We start from the raw sequence: 16,672 nt of genomic DNA on the forward strand, positions 1-16,672 counted from the left end.
GCCTGGCACCCAGCTGCCCCCGCGCGCGCCTTCGGGCTCCGGGCGCCGGGCCCGGGGCGCGGGAGCGGCCAGGGCAGAGGCCGGGCCGGGCCGGGCCCGCCGACAGCCGGGCGCAAACTTTCAAAAGACGCGGCGGCCGCGGCGGCCCGCCCCTGCCTGATTGGGTGTAGCAATGCGTGGGGGCGTGGTCTCGGTGGGCGTGGCCAATAGCACCTTAGTAGGGAGGGCGTGGAGGCGTGGCCTGGGGGAGCCGTGGCGGGGGACGGGGCCTGGGGCGTGGCTTAGGGCGGAGCCTGGGGGCCCTGGCGGGGACGGGGCCTGAGGGCGTGGTCGGGGGCGTGGCCTGGAGGGGCCCAGCGATGGGGGCGGGGCCGGGGCGGGGCCTGCGAGCCCGGGCCGGTGGCTCCGCCCCCTCCACCCGCCGCCGCCGCCGCCGCCGCCGCCGCCGCCGCCGCCCTCCCGCGCGCCCAGCTGCCGCCGCCGCCGGCTCGCGGGTGCGGCGACGATGCCCCGGAGCGCGACCCCCGCCCCCGCCCCGGCCCGGGCCCCCGGCGACTGCCCGCCCCGGGATTAGCCACCGGGCGCGCGGCGCCCATCTCGCACCGCAGCCGCGATGGGCAACACCGTGCACCGGACCTCGCCAGGTACGCGGGGCGCCCCTGCGGGAGGGGGGGGGCGCCGGCTCCGCCCGTCCACCGGGGCCCCCCACCCGGGGCGCCAGCACGACCCCCGGGGCGCGCCGGGCGCGGGGTCTCCGGCGCCTCCCCGGGGCCCGGCGGGCGGGCGCCGCGTCCCCGTTACCTTGGGGACCCCCATCCTCGGTCGCCCGGCCGGGGCCCGGTGCACCGAACCGCCGCGGGGGCGACGCGCCCCCCCCCCCGCCATTGTTCCAGCCCGGGGCGAACCGGGGCGACGCGGGGTGCGCGCGTTTGGGGGGGAGGGGGGAGCCTCGGTCACCCCAGCTTCCGACGGCCGCGAGCTGCCCGGGAGGGAGGAAGGGGTGCGGGGGGGGGTCCCCACTTCCCGTGCACGTGCTGCCCGCACTTGGTCCCCTCGGGGTCCCCCCCCCGGCGGCGGGGGCTCCCCCACCACCCCCCCAGCACCATCCGAGTCTCCGCATCGCCCCCTAGGCTGGAATTTCTGGGATCCACATGGGGACATGGATGGGGCAAGGGAAAGGGGTGATGGGGGGCAGAGGAGGCCTGAACTGGTGTGGGGCCCCCCCACCCACAGGCTCCTGGGGACCCCCCCCCAGCGCACCCCAGGGTGAGCGCCTGTGCAGCCAGGCCCCACCATGGAGATGCGTCCAGATGGACGGTGGAAATCGCAGCTTAGAGGGGGAAGTGACTCAGGCAAGGTCACGCAGGCCACAGTGGGACAGGGTGGCTGTGGCCCTGTCTGTCCGTCCGTCGGTCCGTCCATCCGTCCACCCACCCTCTCCCAAGCCCACGAGCCGTTTATAAAATATTTTGGTGTGAGGCGGGTCATTTTTACAAAATCCTTTGTGCAAAATAAATAAATAAAGGTGAGTGTGAGTGTGTGTGTGTGTCTGTGTGTGTGTCTGTGTGTGTCTGTGTGTTACAAAGGCTTAGCTCCATGAAGAAGAAATCTAGCTCCGCTTCGGGTCGAATGTATTCTGAGGGTTCTTGGACAGGTGACTAAGCACCCACCTCTCATTGGATGGACACCCCTTGCTGCACCTTCTCTCTTCACCCCCATGCTCTATCATGCAGTTATCAAAAAAAAAGAAATCTCCCATTACAAATGTCCTGGGCAGTGGTAGCTCATGCCTGTCATCCTAGCTACTCAGGAGGCTAGTTCAAAGCCAGCCCCAGTAAGAAAGTCTGTGAGACTCTTCTCACCAATTGACCAGGAAAAATAAAAGCAGGAAGTGGAGCTGTGGCTCAAGTGGTAGAGAGCCAGCCTTGGGTGAAAAGGGTAAGGGACAGCACCCAGGTCTTGAGTTCAAATCCAGTACTAGAGGGCTTGGAAGGTGGCTCAAGTGGTAGAGCGCTTGCCTTGAAGAGCTGAGGGACAGCGCCCAGGCCCAGAGTTCAGGCCCGTGACCAAAAACAAAACAAAAAAAAAAATCCAGTACTGGGGCACACACCCATACAACCCCTCTCCCCCTTCCCCAAAGAGATTGATTACCATACTGAACTCTAGGGTCCCCCAGGCCGTAGCTCATGGACAGGGAAACAACTTCTGCCTGATAAACCTCTTGGCAACTTTAGGACATGTGCCTGGTGCAGTCACCTGCGGGCTAGCAGCAGAAGTAACTTCAGTCTCCGGATCTGTTCCTACAGTCTAGCCTCTGCTTTCCTGTGTGCATGGCAGACTAGGGTAGGGGGGGAAAGAGGTGGGGAGACCCAGCCACCCCCATTAGAGGGGCTCCAGGTGGAGGAAAAGATGGCAGGTGGTCTCTGAGCCTCGAATCATGTTAAGCAGACGCTCCTTTGCCCATCCTTCTCTGTGTGTGTGTGTGTGTGTGTGTGTGTGTGTGTGTGTGTGTGTGCTGGTTGGGGCTTGAACTCAGGGCCTGGAGCTCTGTACTTTAGCCTTTTCACTCAAGGCTGGCACTCTGCCACTAGAGCCAATCACAGCTTCACAGTTCAAACATTGCTTGATTCATTGGAGCTCAGAGTCTGAGAGAACTTTCCTGCCCAGACTGGCTTCGAACCGCCATCCCCAGATCCTCAGCCTCCTGAGCAGCTAGGATGACAGGTGGGAGCCATTGGTACCCAGCCTGTTTATTCATATTCTTCCTGAAGCAAGGCTTATGCTGGGCTGGGAAGGTGGCTCAGGGATAGAGTGCTGGCCTAGCATGCATGAAGCCCTGGGTTCGATTCCTCAGTACCACAGACACAGAAAAAGGCAGAAGTGATGCTGTGGCTCAAGTGGTAGAGTGCTAGCCTTGAGCAAAAGAAGCTCAGGAACAGCGCTCAGGCCCTGAGTTCAAGCCCCAGGACTGGCCAGAAAAGAAAAAAGAAAAGAAATGCTTGTGCTATTCTAGTTAACATGAATTAGTTAATTAATTAATTAAGGTCATTCTGCTCAGCCTTGGACCCAGGAAAGAGTCAGACACGGTCAGGCAACTGCACGGGGCTGGAGATACACACAGTATGCATGCCACTAGGTCTTGTCACTGTGGATGGAATTCCCTGGGCTTGGTGCTGGGTTCGAGGCTAGGCACATATGTCTAGTGTAAGTGTAGATCCTGCGTGGCTGGACACGTGTATTGAGTGTGAGGAAGGGCTGTGTATCATCCCTGGATCGCATTGTTACTGATTTCTTAGACACTGCTGTTTATTGAATCTCCTCACACACTGGTTGGGGGGCGGGGGGGGGTGAATAATTTCTTTCTTGTCTAGTCTGGCTTTCAAAAAAAATCCGGTTCAGAAAGCTCTTCCCACAGCCACCCCTCCCCACCCTCCCCGCCCCCCACCCTGCACACACACCCCTACCCAGGGTCCTGGATGTCTCTGTCCACACCACTTCCCTGAGACCGCCGAGAACAAACCCCCGGCTCCCCAAAGCCTTGATCACATCTTTAGATGCCAGGTCGCCCTTCACAGAGCCTGCGGCCTGGCAGGAGATCAAAGCCCGCATGTGGCGTTCAAAAACGCTGCCTTCGCGCTCCACATGGCTCCGGTCTCTTCCTCTCCTTGTACCTTCGCTCGCCGGAACAGACACATGCGTGGGGATCCATGCTACAAGACTGGAAATAGAGAGCTGGCATTTTGCAAAAGCACCTGGATCCAATGCCAGCCGCCCCGCCCCACATATGCGCCTCCATTGGCACACCCAGTACCCGCTTCTCCTCCTTAAAGCCCTCCTGTACTTTCTGCTCCCTCTGCCTGGAACATTCCACCAGCCCAGACCTCCACCTGTCAGTTCTCTCTGCTCCAAAACAGGGCCCCTTCCTTCCCCACCCCCTGCACTACATACACTCCTATGCATCTGCTTAGTGTGGATATCTGCAGGATCGCTGTCTGTCCATCCATGTGGCCAGCTAGCCATTGTCTTGTCTCCCCAGGTAAGTGTTTCTCTACCTGATCTGTGTCACTGCTGTACATGAAGACTCAAAAGCAAGGCGAAGGGGTGGGGAGAGAGAGGGAGAAGAGGCGTGGTGTGTACTCCATAGACAATTAAATCCATCGATTAGATTCATTAACCGAATGCATCAAGGCATTGAATTCTCCTATCTCGAATCATGAGAATCATCGTCCCCAGCTGGGCACAGTGGCTCACGCCTGTCATCCTAGCTACTCAGGAGGCTGAGATCTGAGGATCACAGTTCAAAGCCAGCCCGGGCAGGAAAGTCCGTGAGACTCTTATCTCCAGTAAACCACTAGAAAACTGGAAGTGGCGCTGTGGCTCAAGCGGTAGAGCGCTCACCTTGAGCTGAAGAGCTCAGGGACAGCGCCCAGGCCCAGAGTTCAAGTCCCATGACTGCCAAAAACAAAACCATAAAAGAATCCTCGTCCCATTTTCCAGGTGACACATCAAGGTTTGGAGATGGGCAAATGTCTTGTGTGTCCCCCCCCCAAACCACCACCCTGATCGACCTTGCCAATCATCTAGTTGATAAAAGCCTGGATTGAAATCTAAATGTTTGCTTAATTCCAAAGTCCGGTAGAAGCGGTAGCTTCCCGGCCCATTCAGGGGACGCTGAATTTATTTATTAACATTTATTAGGTATCCCACCTAACATGTGATTAGGCTAGGGTTTATCATCAGGAAATACTTTTTTAAAAAGGGAGGGGGAGCGAGTCCCTGTGACTGTTGCTAGGGGAGTCCCTTAGCAACCAAGCACCTCATTTGCATATTGAGCTCAGGGCTGGGGGTGACTGCAGAAACTCCTCTTGCCAGCCACAATACGCAGAGACACCCAGAGCTAAAGACACCCCCAACTCTTGCACGTGATCGAGAAGGTGGCAGGGCGTGTAGGGTGGTGGGAGGGGGGTGTCGCGTGTTGAACAAGATCTGTGTGGTTTGTAATACTACATGGTCCCCCTCCCTCCCTCCCTCTCCCCCTCCCTCCCTCCCTCTCCTCCTAAAAGGGGATACGAAGCCTGGAAGAGGGGGGGGGATGAGCCCAGGGAAAGTTGTTCCCTTTCCTCTCCCATCACCAGTTCTTTCCTTTGGCGCCTCTGCTGCTGTCTGCCGCCGCTGATTGGCTAAAAGGCAAAAATTCAAACGGGCAGGTTGGGTTTAATCATTAAGTTGGCCCAGCCAACGGCTTGTCAGCGTTGGCTCAGTGACACCTGAGTCCTGGAGCTCCTGGTGCAGATCCAGTGCCAGCCTCAGCTGTGTGCCCAGCCGGATTCCACGCCGCCGCCTTTGCCAGCTCAGAGCAAGCCTTTTATAGGGGAGGGGGTGCAGAACCTTTAGTCAAATGGGGGGGGCTCTTGGGATATTTATACATTGTGCTGGGACTGTACAAAATGATCAGTACAGGCAGACAGATAGATCGATCCCAAGCAGCTTGGGAAAAACATCCATGGCCCCACGCCTGTCCTCCTCGCTCAGGAGGCTGAAGATCTGGAGGATCGTGGTTCAAAGCCAGCCTGGGCAGGAAAGTCCATGAGCCTCTTTATTTCTACTGAACCGCCCCCAAAGCCAGAAGTAGTGCTGTGGCTCAAGTAGGGGTAGAAGGCTAACGCTGAGGGGGAAAAAAGCTCAGGGACCGTGCCCAGGCCTTGAGTTCAAGTCCTAGCATCTCCCCCTCCCCCTGCAAATAGAGCATATATATTTGTACAGTTATCTGTCAAATGATTTCATAAGCCTTATAAGGACTTGATGTTTTGCACTCCTGATTTAAAGGGGCCATGTCTTTCCAAATCTTCCAGCAAACAAGCTCAGACAAGGTCAGAAGCATGCTTGGGCTACAGGTAGCGCCCCATTTCTTGATCTGAAGGATCTGTCAGCACCATTCAAAAAGGAGGTGTAGCCGGGCCCCAGTGACTCCCACCTGTCATCCTAGCTACTCAGGAGGCTGAGATCTGAGGATCATGGTTCAAAGCCAGCCTGGGCAGAAAAGACCATGAGACTCTTTTATCTCCAATAAACCACCAGAAAACCGGAAGTGGTGCTGTGGCTCAAGTGGTAGAGCGCTCGCCTTGAGCTGAAGAGCTGAGGGACAGCGCCCAGGCCCAGAGTTCAAGCCCCACAACTGACCATAAAAAGCGGGGAGGGGGTACACTTGTACCTGCCCTGGACACCTCTCACAGAGACCCTGTGGCTGCGGCCCTGGACAAGGCCCTGGCTTTGTTGGGCCTGCGCTAACCAGACAACTGCTACCTGAGGGGGTGTCCCTGCACCCCGTTTTCCTCAGCCCTGGGACGGGTCTGTCCAGTGTGCGGGGACAGTGGAGAAGTCTGAGACCAGGAGAAGCTGGGGTCTCTGCTGTCTCCCTTTGCTGTCACTTCAGATTCTGTCTCTCTGGATTTGGTCTGCTGTGGAACTTAAGGAAGGCTTCCTGGAAGAGGTGATCTCTAGAGGATAGTTCAGTGGGGTGTCTGCCCTGTACCCCTGAGCGTCATCTTCTCCTCAGCCCTCCTCTGGGGCTCAGTCCCCAATGGCCACCCATACCTCCTGGATGGCAGGCATGATCTAAATGGGTCAGTCTAAGGGCGATCAGCAGCCAGCTTGCCTCCGAACATAGCGCTTGCTCTCAGAACAGGCCCCAAACGCCAAGCAACACTGCCAGGAAACAGAGGGGAGATGGGGGGACACCCAACACCCTGGCCCCCATCTGCATCACCGAAGTGGGTCCTGTGTTCTGCGGTTCCGCTTTCAAATCTCGATCACCAAATACAACTGAAAAAGGGCGGGCCAGTGCCTCACACCTGTAATCCCGGCTCCTCCCTAAGCTCAAAGTCAGCCCAGGCAGATAAGTCTGAGGCTTTTTTTTTTTTTAATTTTCAATTAACCAGCAAGAAAGACTGGGCTGGAGATGTAATTCAAGTGGTAGAGCACCAGCTTTTGAGCAAGCAAGCTGAGGGAGTTTGAAGCCCTGAGTTCAAGTGCAGGGAATGGAGAAGGGAGGGAGCGAGGGAAAGAACGAGGGAAGGAAGGAAAGAAAGGGGAGAGGATAAAAGGAGGGAAAGAAGGGATGGAGGGAAGAAGGAGGGAAGGGAGGAAAAAAGGAGGGGAGGCAGGGAAAATGGAAGAAAGGAAGGGAGGGAGGGAGAGAAGGAAGGAAGGAGGGAGGGAAGGAAGGATGGGAGGGAGGGAAGGAAAGGATGGAAGGAAAGAAGGAAGGAAGGAAAAAAGAAAGGGAGAGAGGGAGGGAGAGTGTGCTAAGAAAGCAAGATTATTGCTTCACAACTATAGCTGCACAAGCGTGGTATGTGTGTGTGTGCACACGTGTGTGTGTTGGTGTGGATTGTGCACTCTCAGTGAGCACTGCCCTGTGAGAATTGAGTGGACAGAAGCTAAGAGAGTTTGACCCAATGCCCAGGAGGGGGCCGCCATGTTTAATTGTTGCTATAGCAACACAGTTCTAGTCCCGCCCCTGATGTCCCAGTAACACAGACATGACTGTCCCAGGCAGCCAATGGCTGAGCCCGAAGGACAGGGGACACTTGGAGGCTCCTTTTCACATGCACAGGTTTTGAGGGGTTCCTGGGGCCACTCCCCGGTCACCCTGATTTCTGGGGAGATTTCTGATTTAGTATGTTTGTTTCATGCCAGTATTAGGGCTTGAACTCAGAGCCTGGGCGCTGTCCCTAGGCTTTTTCACAGAGCCGCAGCTCCACTTCCAGCTTCGTGGTAGTTCATTAGACACAAGAGTTACACAGACTTGTCAGCCCGGGCTGGCTTTGAACCATGAGATCCTCAGACCTCAGCTTCTTGAGGAGCTGGGACAACAGGAGTGAGCCACCACCAGCACCCATGGGCCAGGTTGACCAGATCTCCAGGCCCAGCTCTGAACCAATCCAAGGGCCACAGCCCTGTACTCAGGACACAGCAGTCACCAGGAATGGCAGAGAGGAAAATCCGGGGTGGGGGGGTGCGGGGGTGCAGGTCTTCCTGGAAGAGACAGACCCAGAAAGGAGAAAATTAAAAAGCTGTTCAAGACAGAGGGATGCTAGATTCAAGAGGTCCCAGAGAAGGACGTGACATAGAGTTGTGGGGTTTGGGGGGGTCAATGGGGGGGGGCCCATGGACATGGAGATGGAGGGGTTGAGCCAGGCTCTGTTTGTGCAGATGGGTTCCCCACCAAGGTAGTTCAATGCTCAGCCCTTTGGGGACCAAAAGGCTTTCTGTATTTAGTCGTGCTTTCTTTCCAAAGGCTTAAAATAGAATCCCAGCGGCTGGGTCCTGTGGTTTCAAGTTCAAAGCCATGCTGGAGTCCCTCCGGGTGGCCTGCCCCCAAATGGCCACGTGCCCATGCGTGTCCCACGCTAGGGCTTTTTATCAGCTTCACCCACCCAAGATCTCCACCCTCCCCTCCCCAGTGTCTTAAATCTGGGACTCAGACTCCGAGCCCTGTCCTGTATCTTCATTTCCACCCTGGATCCACTGGCTTAATCCTGCATGGGGGGGGGGGGGAGGGCTTCTTATCAGCCCAAGGAATGACTTGAACTCTCAGCCTCAGTTTCCCCTTCTGCCTTGAGCGGCGGGGTGATGTTCATTCCCACATGACTGTGGGTTTGGATTGTGAATTCACCCAGCAACCCAGCACCTAGCAACTAAGCACCCAGTAACCAAGCACCCAGCACCTCCTGCAGAGTGCAGGATTAGATCTTCATTAATAGAAAGGGGGTGTCAGGTGAGATGCCGGTATGTGAGGTTTGAACTCAGGGACTCGTGCTTTTATTTGGCTTTATCATTCCAAGTCTGGGCACTTTACCACTTGAGCCATAGCTCTACTTCCGGCTTTTGGATGGTTCATGGGAGATCAAAGTCTCAAGGATTTTCCTGCCCTAGACTGGCTTTGAACAGTGATCCTCAGATCTCAGCCAGGACTGAAGAACCAGGATGTTAGACATGTGTCATGGATGCCTGGAAGATTCTTTTGCTTTATTTGTGCCCAGTCCTGGGGCTTAAATTCAGGACCTCAAGTCTTGAGGGCTTCTTGGGGGGGAGGGGGTTGTTTGTTTAACACGAGGCTAATGCTCTACTACTTGAGCCATCCCTCCATGTCCAGCCTTTTTCTCGTTAATTAGAGATCAGCATCTCATGGATTTGTCTGCCCAGGCTGGCTTTGAACCTCGATCCTCAGATCTCATCCTCCTGAGTAGCTAGGATGACAGGCGTGAGCCCCCGGCGCCCCACCAGATTCATTTTTGGTCTCCGAGCACAGGAGAAGGAAAGGGGGTGCGCTGGCTATGGCCCCCTCATCCCATCCTAAGGCATGGCAGGGGTGAGACTCTCCAGGCTGCTTGTGGAGGTCCCCACGGGGGACCCCACCCAATATCCCTGGAGGTCTGATCTCCAGCCTTACCAACACCCCTAGGGGAGCAGAGTCCACAGCACCCACCTTGCAAGATCATGGGGAAAACAGAGGGGGAGCACAGGGGGGGGGGCGTCACGTGGAGAAATCCGGCGCAGAGGCTGTGGGAGCCGGGGTATGGAGGCCACTGGGCAGACTTCTGGATGAACTGTCCTCAAAGGAGCCTTACGAACCCCAGTGTCTGCGGGGAGAAATTCCCTACGGCGTTCCTCCAAACTCCTACACACAACTGAGCGACATAGCCCAGGGGACAGATGGGGACACTGAGGCACACTGAGGCCTCTGTCCCCAGCCCCTTCCTTCCTCCTGATCTCCCAGCCTCGAGCCCTTTTGATTCCAGAGCAGGGCCAGGAAGAGAGCCCCCGCCTTACCATGGGTGACAGACACCCAGTGCACCCCTATTCAGTCTCTTCCTTAACTCCTAGGGACTCTGCCTCGGCCTCCATCCTCTTCTGTGGCAATCAGGGGAGCATTCTGTAATGAGTGATCGATTGGGGGTGTGCGGTGGAGGGTTTCTGCTGCGTAGACTTGGGGCACAGCACCCACAGCTACTTCAGAGGCGATCACAAGCTGTCTAGACCACAGGAAGGCCGCATTGCTGCTTCTGCTCACCCCAGCATGATGGATTGAATTGATGAGCTGGCCGGACATCCCCAACTTCCCACAAGCGCCCCCGCCCCCCCCCAACCTGTCTCCTAAGCAGGCTGTTTGGGAAGGCAAATTTCCATGTGTTTGTCACAGAGCCCGTATGACGACATACCTACGCCATCTGACATCAGACTGCTGCCTTGAAGGAATCAGGGTTTCAGGTCATCTCCAAACGGCCCCTAATGCAAGGTCTCACAGGAATTACAGACCAGATCCCTGACTGGTGTGGGAGGCGGTCCTGGGTTCGAATCTCAGTTCCACCATCTCTAAGCTGTGTGATGCTTTGGCAAGCCTGTTTCCCTCTCTAAGCCTCTGTTTTCTCATGGTACCTCTGTCCTTGATGGGGTCCTGATGGTGAATAAACAGATGTGTGAAAAGTCAGAGGCCAGCAAGGAGTGACCACTACCATTTACTAAGTGAGGAAAATCTGAACTGCTGAGGTAATTGACAGGAGTGTTAGGCGGGCCTTAGGACTGTTGCCCAGATGATTGACAAGGCTGAGAGGTGGGCCTCAGGACTGGAGCCCAGATGATTGACAGGGGGAAAGGCAGGCATTAGGACTTGGAACCCAGATGATTGACAGGGGTGGGAGGCATGCGTTAAAACTGGTGTCCAGATGATTGACAGGGGTGGGAGTTGGGCCTTAGGACTTGGAACCCAGATGATTGACAGGGGTGGGAGGCGGGTCTTAGAACTTGGAACCCAGATGATTGACAGGGGTGGGAGGCATGCGTTAAAACTGGTGTCCAAATGATTGACAGGGGTGGGAGGCGGGTCTTAGGACTTGGAACGCAGATGATTGACCGGGGTTGGAGGCGGGCCTCAGGACTGGAGCCCAGATGATTGGCAGGGGTGAGAGGCAGGCCCAGGACTGGAAGCATCTTCTAGTTGTGTCTCTATTCCCCAGGACAGATCATCTCATGGCTGGTGGTGGAGATGGCAGCTGGTTATGTGGGAAGTCGCTCCGTACAGCGGCCAAGGGCATTTGGGGGCATTTGGGGGTTCAGGTGTGAGTCGAATTCAGACCCTGCTCAGCAGCTGCCTGTGACCTTGGCCGGCCCATCCTGGCTCGGAGCCTGATGTCCCCCTCTGTGCAATGGGTCCCAGTGACGATAAAGAATAGAAAGGCCAGCAGACACTGGTGGCTCACACCCTAACCTCAGCTACTCAGGAGGCTGAGCTCTGAGGATCGCAGTTCAAAGCTAGCCCAGGCAGGAAAGCCCATGAGACTCTGATCTCCAGTAAACCACCAGAAAACCAGAAGTGGCGCTGTGGCTCAAGGGGTAGAGCACCAGCCTTGAGCTGAAGAGCTCAGGGACAGCGCCCAGGCCCAGAGTTCAAGCCCCACCACCAACCAAAAAAAAAAAAAAAAATACATGGATGGGGAGAAGAGAGCAAGCTGTGTCAGATAGAGACGATCCAGAATCATCCCCAGGGCTTCAGAGCTGCACACAGTAGGACTTTAGCAGACCTACTGTGTGCTGGGCCCCCGCCTCTGTTTGTCTTGTTGTTGTTGTTGTTGTTGTCTTATTATTGTTGTTGTTTACTGTGTCTGGGGCAGCTGTGGCATCTTCTGCTCTCACCCTTGACCTTCTGTGCCAGCACCAACACTTCCTGGCTGTGTGATCTTGAGCAGCTTTCCTGACATCTCAGAACCGCTATTATGGGTTCAAGTCCCCCCAAAAACAGCAGTGACCAGGCACCTGCTTTGCTTTCTATCCATCCCCAAGGGCCCCCCCCAAAGTAGAGTTTGTTCACAGTTCCAAACAGGATGGTCAGGGTCTACCCACCCCACCCCCAACCACAGCCTTCCTTCCAGAATCTTCCTTGCTGGAAACTAGCTTCTACTACTACTTGAATTTACCTAGCTCTCCACTTGCAGTTCGAGCCTGCCAGAAACCACCCAGCTGAGTACTGGGGGGAACGAGGGGGCAAAAGTTCTGCTTTGGAGCAAAAGCAGCCCCCACACACACACGTACCCCTGTTCTACACCCTGTAAGAAGGGATCCAGGAGTCTAAGATTCCCCAAAATTCCCTCCTCTGAGACAAAAGTGTGAAACAGGGCTGGGAAGGTGGCTCAGGGGTAGAGTACTTGCCTAGCATGCACGAAGCCCCAGGTTCGATTCCTCAGTATCACATACACAGAAAAAGCCCAAAGTAGAGCTATGGTTCCAGTGGTAGAGCGCTAGCCTTGAGGTAAAGAAGCTCAGGGACAGAACCCCAAGCCCTGAGTTCAAACCCCAGGACTGGCACACACACACACACACACACACACACACACACACACACACACACACTGTTATCACCTCTGGTCAGTAGGCCTGGTTTGATTTGGGCCTTGGGCTCTGTCTGGAAGCAGAAGTTCCCCACTCAGAGTCTACAATTCAAGGATGGTGGAGTTAAGGGTCCTGGATACCCCGAAATGGAGCGCAAGGCTATGCGCATGGAGCCCAAGTGTGTCTGTGTTCTGCCTTCAGCGCCCTGAGCAAGCTATTCCTGCACCCCCTCACCTTGACCCAAAGTCCCAGCCGCTGTCTGGGGAAAGCCAAGGTCCTCACTTATCCAAGAAACCAACCCTAGAGGGTGATCCCCGAGTCTAAACCCCACCCCCATCCCAAAGCTGAAATTCTAGGCCTCCGGCACACCCAGAACTCTGCCAGACGCCAGCAGGTGGTAGCCTGGGGCTATTGGGGGGGAGGGGTGGGGGAGAGAGGCCAGACCCTTCCCCCCACGGGCTGCAGACCAGAGCCACCGCCATGGATGGTGGCCCTGCACACCTGGCAGGAAATGTCACTTTTTCCAGCCCTTTTCAGATCAAAGGAAGAGATGGGGAGGGCACAGTACCCATCTGTTAGAAAATGGCTTAAAAATAGGTCTCTGTCCTTGGATACAGAGGAAAAGCTGCTGGCAGAAGCCAGGGTCACTGGCACACCTCTCTCCCCGCAGTAAATCTCCCCACCCACCCCCATCCCCACCCCCACAGGCATGGGGCTTGAACTCTGGGCCTGGAGGCTGTTCTTCAGCTCTTCAGCTCAAGGCGAGTGCTCTACCACTTGAGCCACAGCGCCACTTCTGGTTTTCCGGTGTTTCCTTGGAGATCAGAGTCTCACCGACTTTTCTGCCTGAGCTGACTTTGAACCTTGATCCTCAGATCTCAGCCTCCTGAGTAGCTAGGATGACAGACCAGAATCACTGGCTGATCTTTGATCTTCCAGCATCTTCCACCAGGACTCTAGCAGCCCACAGCTGGGAGAAATAATCGCTTATCCACCACCACCACCCCCAACCCTGACTTCCTGATGGAAATCAAATCATCGAATGGAGATTAAACAAGTATGTCAATTTCCCCACAGTTTCCTACAGCCAATTTTGCAGGAAACTTCCCCTTAGAGTAAGCAGGTATCTGTCTACAGCCCACCCACCATGCACCCACAATCTGGCTAAGGAGACCAACAGAGAGAGATAGGGGTGCCACCTTTAACCAGAAGGGAAGATACAAGTCATGATGCAGACGCCTGGAATCCCAGCGACTCGGGAGGCTGAGATCTGAGGATCCTCATTTGGAGCCAATCCAGGCAGGAACATCTCTTGAGACTCTTCTCTCCAACAGACCACCAAAACAGCCAGAAGTAAGAGTATGGTTCAAGTGGTAGAACATCAGCCTTGAGCCAGAATAAATTAAAAAGCTAAGAGACAGCACTCAGGCTCTGAGTTCAAGTTCGAGTACACACACACACACACACACACACACACACACACACACACAAAATGGTAATTATGTGGTACTTTGGAGCTGAGGCTTTGATCTCTGGGCCTGTTTAATGTTTCCTGGAGGCCACGCTAGAGGCAGAGACCTTGGCCTATGGGCAGCAAAAGAAGCCATCACTTCTGGTGACGCTGCAGACATACCAGCCTTCACCCACTGCCCCAGCCGCCCCTGCCCACAGCTTGGACATAGGAGTTCACTTAGGGGGTTCTTGCCTTCTGGAATTCCTCTCTAGCAGGGTCCACCCCAGCCCCTGCCAGCCCCTGTGTGCTCGCTGTGGTGGACCTGAGGTTCCCCCCGCCCCCAAAAGATTGGGCTGTGTCTGATGTGTAGAGATGACCAGAGAATCAGATGCTGGTGGCTCCCACCTGTCATCCTAGCTACTCAGGAGGCTGAGATCTGAGGATCATGATTCAAAGCCAGCCCAGTCAGGAAAGTCCATGAGACTCTTGTCTCCAATAAACAACTCCGAAAAAGCCAGAAGTGGCACTGTGGCTCAAGTGGTAGAGTGCTCGCCTTCAGCTGAAGAGCTGAGGGACAGCACCCAGGCCCAGAGTTCAAGCCCCACGACTGACAACAGCAAAGAAACCCAGCTCACCCTGGCTTAGAAGCCAGAATCTCCCTGAGCTGCAAAGTCTACACCTGGCTGGCTGGACCAGCATTTACACACTTAATTTTTGCTCAGCGATCGGATGTTTGTTAAGTGACTAAATGATTGAGGTCCCCGGAGGTCTTTTTCCACTGTGGAAACCTGGCTTGTTCTTTATTTATTTTCTTTAGTAGCAATCCTGGTGGAGGCTTGAAAGCAAGGCTTGGGGCACCGTCCCTAAGCGTTTGTGCTCAAGGCTGGCACTCTACTACTGGAGCCACAACTCCACTTCTGGCTTTTTGGTACTTCTTTGAGGATAAAGTCTCACAGCTTTCCCACCCCAGGGTTGGCTTTGAACCCAGATCCTCAGATCTCAGCCTCCTGAGAAGCTAGGATGCCAGGTGTGAGCCGCCAGCGCCTGGCGGGGCTTTGATCTTTGAGATGCTTTGTGTCTTGTGGGTCAGTGTCTTCTGGGGTTGTTATTATTATTATTATTATTATTAGGTTTTCTGAACTTCACGTGTCGTGCAAGGGGTTACAATTTACCCTCCAAGGGCCCAGAGCTTCCTGATGAAGTTAAAGAGCGTCTCTGGGCCCCTCCACCCATAAATTGCCTTCCTCAGAGATGGAAAAGCCCTCTTAAAGGATCCTGGGAGGAGAGGGCGTGGCTTGCCTGTGGGGGTGTGGCTTGTGCGCCGGGGGCATGGCTCTGTCTGAGGTGTGGTTTGTTTTCTGGAGGCAGAGCTTGCCTGTCGGGGCGTGGTTTGCCGGGGCGTGGCTTGTCTCCTGTGGGCGTGGCTTTTCTGTGGGGGCGTGGCTTGCCCATCTGAATGGTTGGTCTTTCTGGGGGTGTGGCTTGTCTATCGGGCGTGGCTTGTCTCCCGGGGGCATGGCTTGTCTCTGAGTGGTTTGTCTTCTGGGGCGTGGCTTGTCATCTGGGGCGTGGCTTGTCTCCCAGGGGTGTGGCTTGTCTCAGAGTGGCTTGTCTCCCGGGGGCGTGGCTTGTCTGAGTGGTTTGTCTTCTGGGGGCGTGGCTTGTCTTCTGGGGCGTAACTTGTCTCCCAGGGGTGTGGCTTGTCTCCCGGGGGCGTGGCTTGTCTGAGTGGCTTGTCTTCCGGGGCGTGGCTTGTCTTCTGGGGCGTGGCTTTTCTCCCAGGGGTGTGGCTTGTCTCCTAGGGGCGTGGCTTGTCTTCCAAGGCGTGGCTTGTCTTCTGGGGCGTAACTTGTCTCCCAGGGGTGTGGCTTGTCTCCCGGGGGCGTGGCTTGTCTGAGTGGCTTGTCTTCCGGGGCGTGGCTTGTCTTCTGGGGCGTGGCTTGTCTCCCAGGGGTGTGGCTTGTCTTCCGAGGCGTGGCTTGTCTTCTGGGGCGTGGCTTTTCTCCCAGGGGTGTGGCTTGTGTGCGTGGTTTGTCTTCCGGGGGCGTGGCTTGCATGCCCAGACAGAACTCCTGCGCTGCTCTGGGTTTACTCAGCCCGTCCCCTCCATCCCTGCCGTGCCCAAGGCCCCCAGTGCCTGTCACAGGAAGGGTGACCCCCTCCCACAGTGGCCCCCATTCCCTGCAAGGAAGGGGAGGCGTCTGTCATTCCCATGGGGTGCTTGACACACGTACACACCACCCCGTCCTGGGGTGGAACTTGCGATGACAATGGGCTCAGGCGCTCTAGCAGCCCGGATGTGGGCAGTGAACCCTCCCCCAGCTCCCACCACACCTCCCCAGAACGGGCAGGGGTGAGGAGAGGGGCTCGCGACCAGGAGGCGCCCCTCCTGGGTGGCTGGGATTACAGGCGTGAGCTCCACGCCCTCCCCCTCCGTGACACCCGCACGTCCAGTTACCTGTGATCAAGTCACTTTATTCCGTTTGTGTCACTGTTTTTTGTGAATTTTTTACTGTTGGGCTAAAGGTGATGTACAGCGGGGTTTCCATGACACAGGCCAGGGAACCAGCGCGTTTCTTTTTGGACAGTGTCACCCCTCTCCTCGCTCTCTCCCAGCTATGTCCACTGCTCCGACCTTTCCATAGACATGAACACCCGGAGGGGAGGGGGGAGGTTCTGGAAAAGTCATCTGGTGCCCAAGACCTGTGTTTCCAGCTGGGGGAGGGGAGGGGAGTCCCAGAGGCCTGGCCTGGCTGTGTTTTGGACCCTCAGTGAATAACAGCACCAGATTGTTAGTGACCAGTTACACTGTGTGATGCTATTTAAGCGTTT

At 56.0% G+C, this 16,672-nt stretch overlaps 1 protein-coding gene across 1 annotated transcript in view; it reads left to right on the top strand.

Annotated features, from left to right (window-relative positions):
* The first annotated feature begins 471 nt into the window (after nt 1-471).
* Nucleotides 472-16,672, top strand: part of LOC138829666 (E3 ubiquitin-protein ligase NEURL1B) — a 31,453-nt gene continuing 15,252 nt past the window's right edge. Inside the window, exon 1 of the mRNA XM_070026135.1 lies at nt 472-644. Coding sequence (XP_069882236.1) covers nt 614-644 — 31 coding nt within the window. The 5' untranslated portion in view covers nt 472-613. The remainder of the gene's footprint in view (nt 645-16,672) is intronic.

The sequence above is a fragment of the Dipodomys merriami genome, unplaced genomic scaffold, assembly GCF_024711535.1.
Source record: "Dipodomys merriami isolate MVZ:Mamm:240054 unplaced genomic scaffold, mDipMer1.0.p SCAF_175, whole genome shotgun sequence".
In the NCBI taxonomy this organism is placed as follows: Eukaryota; Metazoa; Chordata; class Mammalia; order Rodentia; family Heteromyidae; genus Dipodomys; species Dipodomys merriami.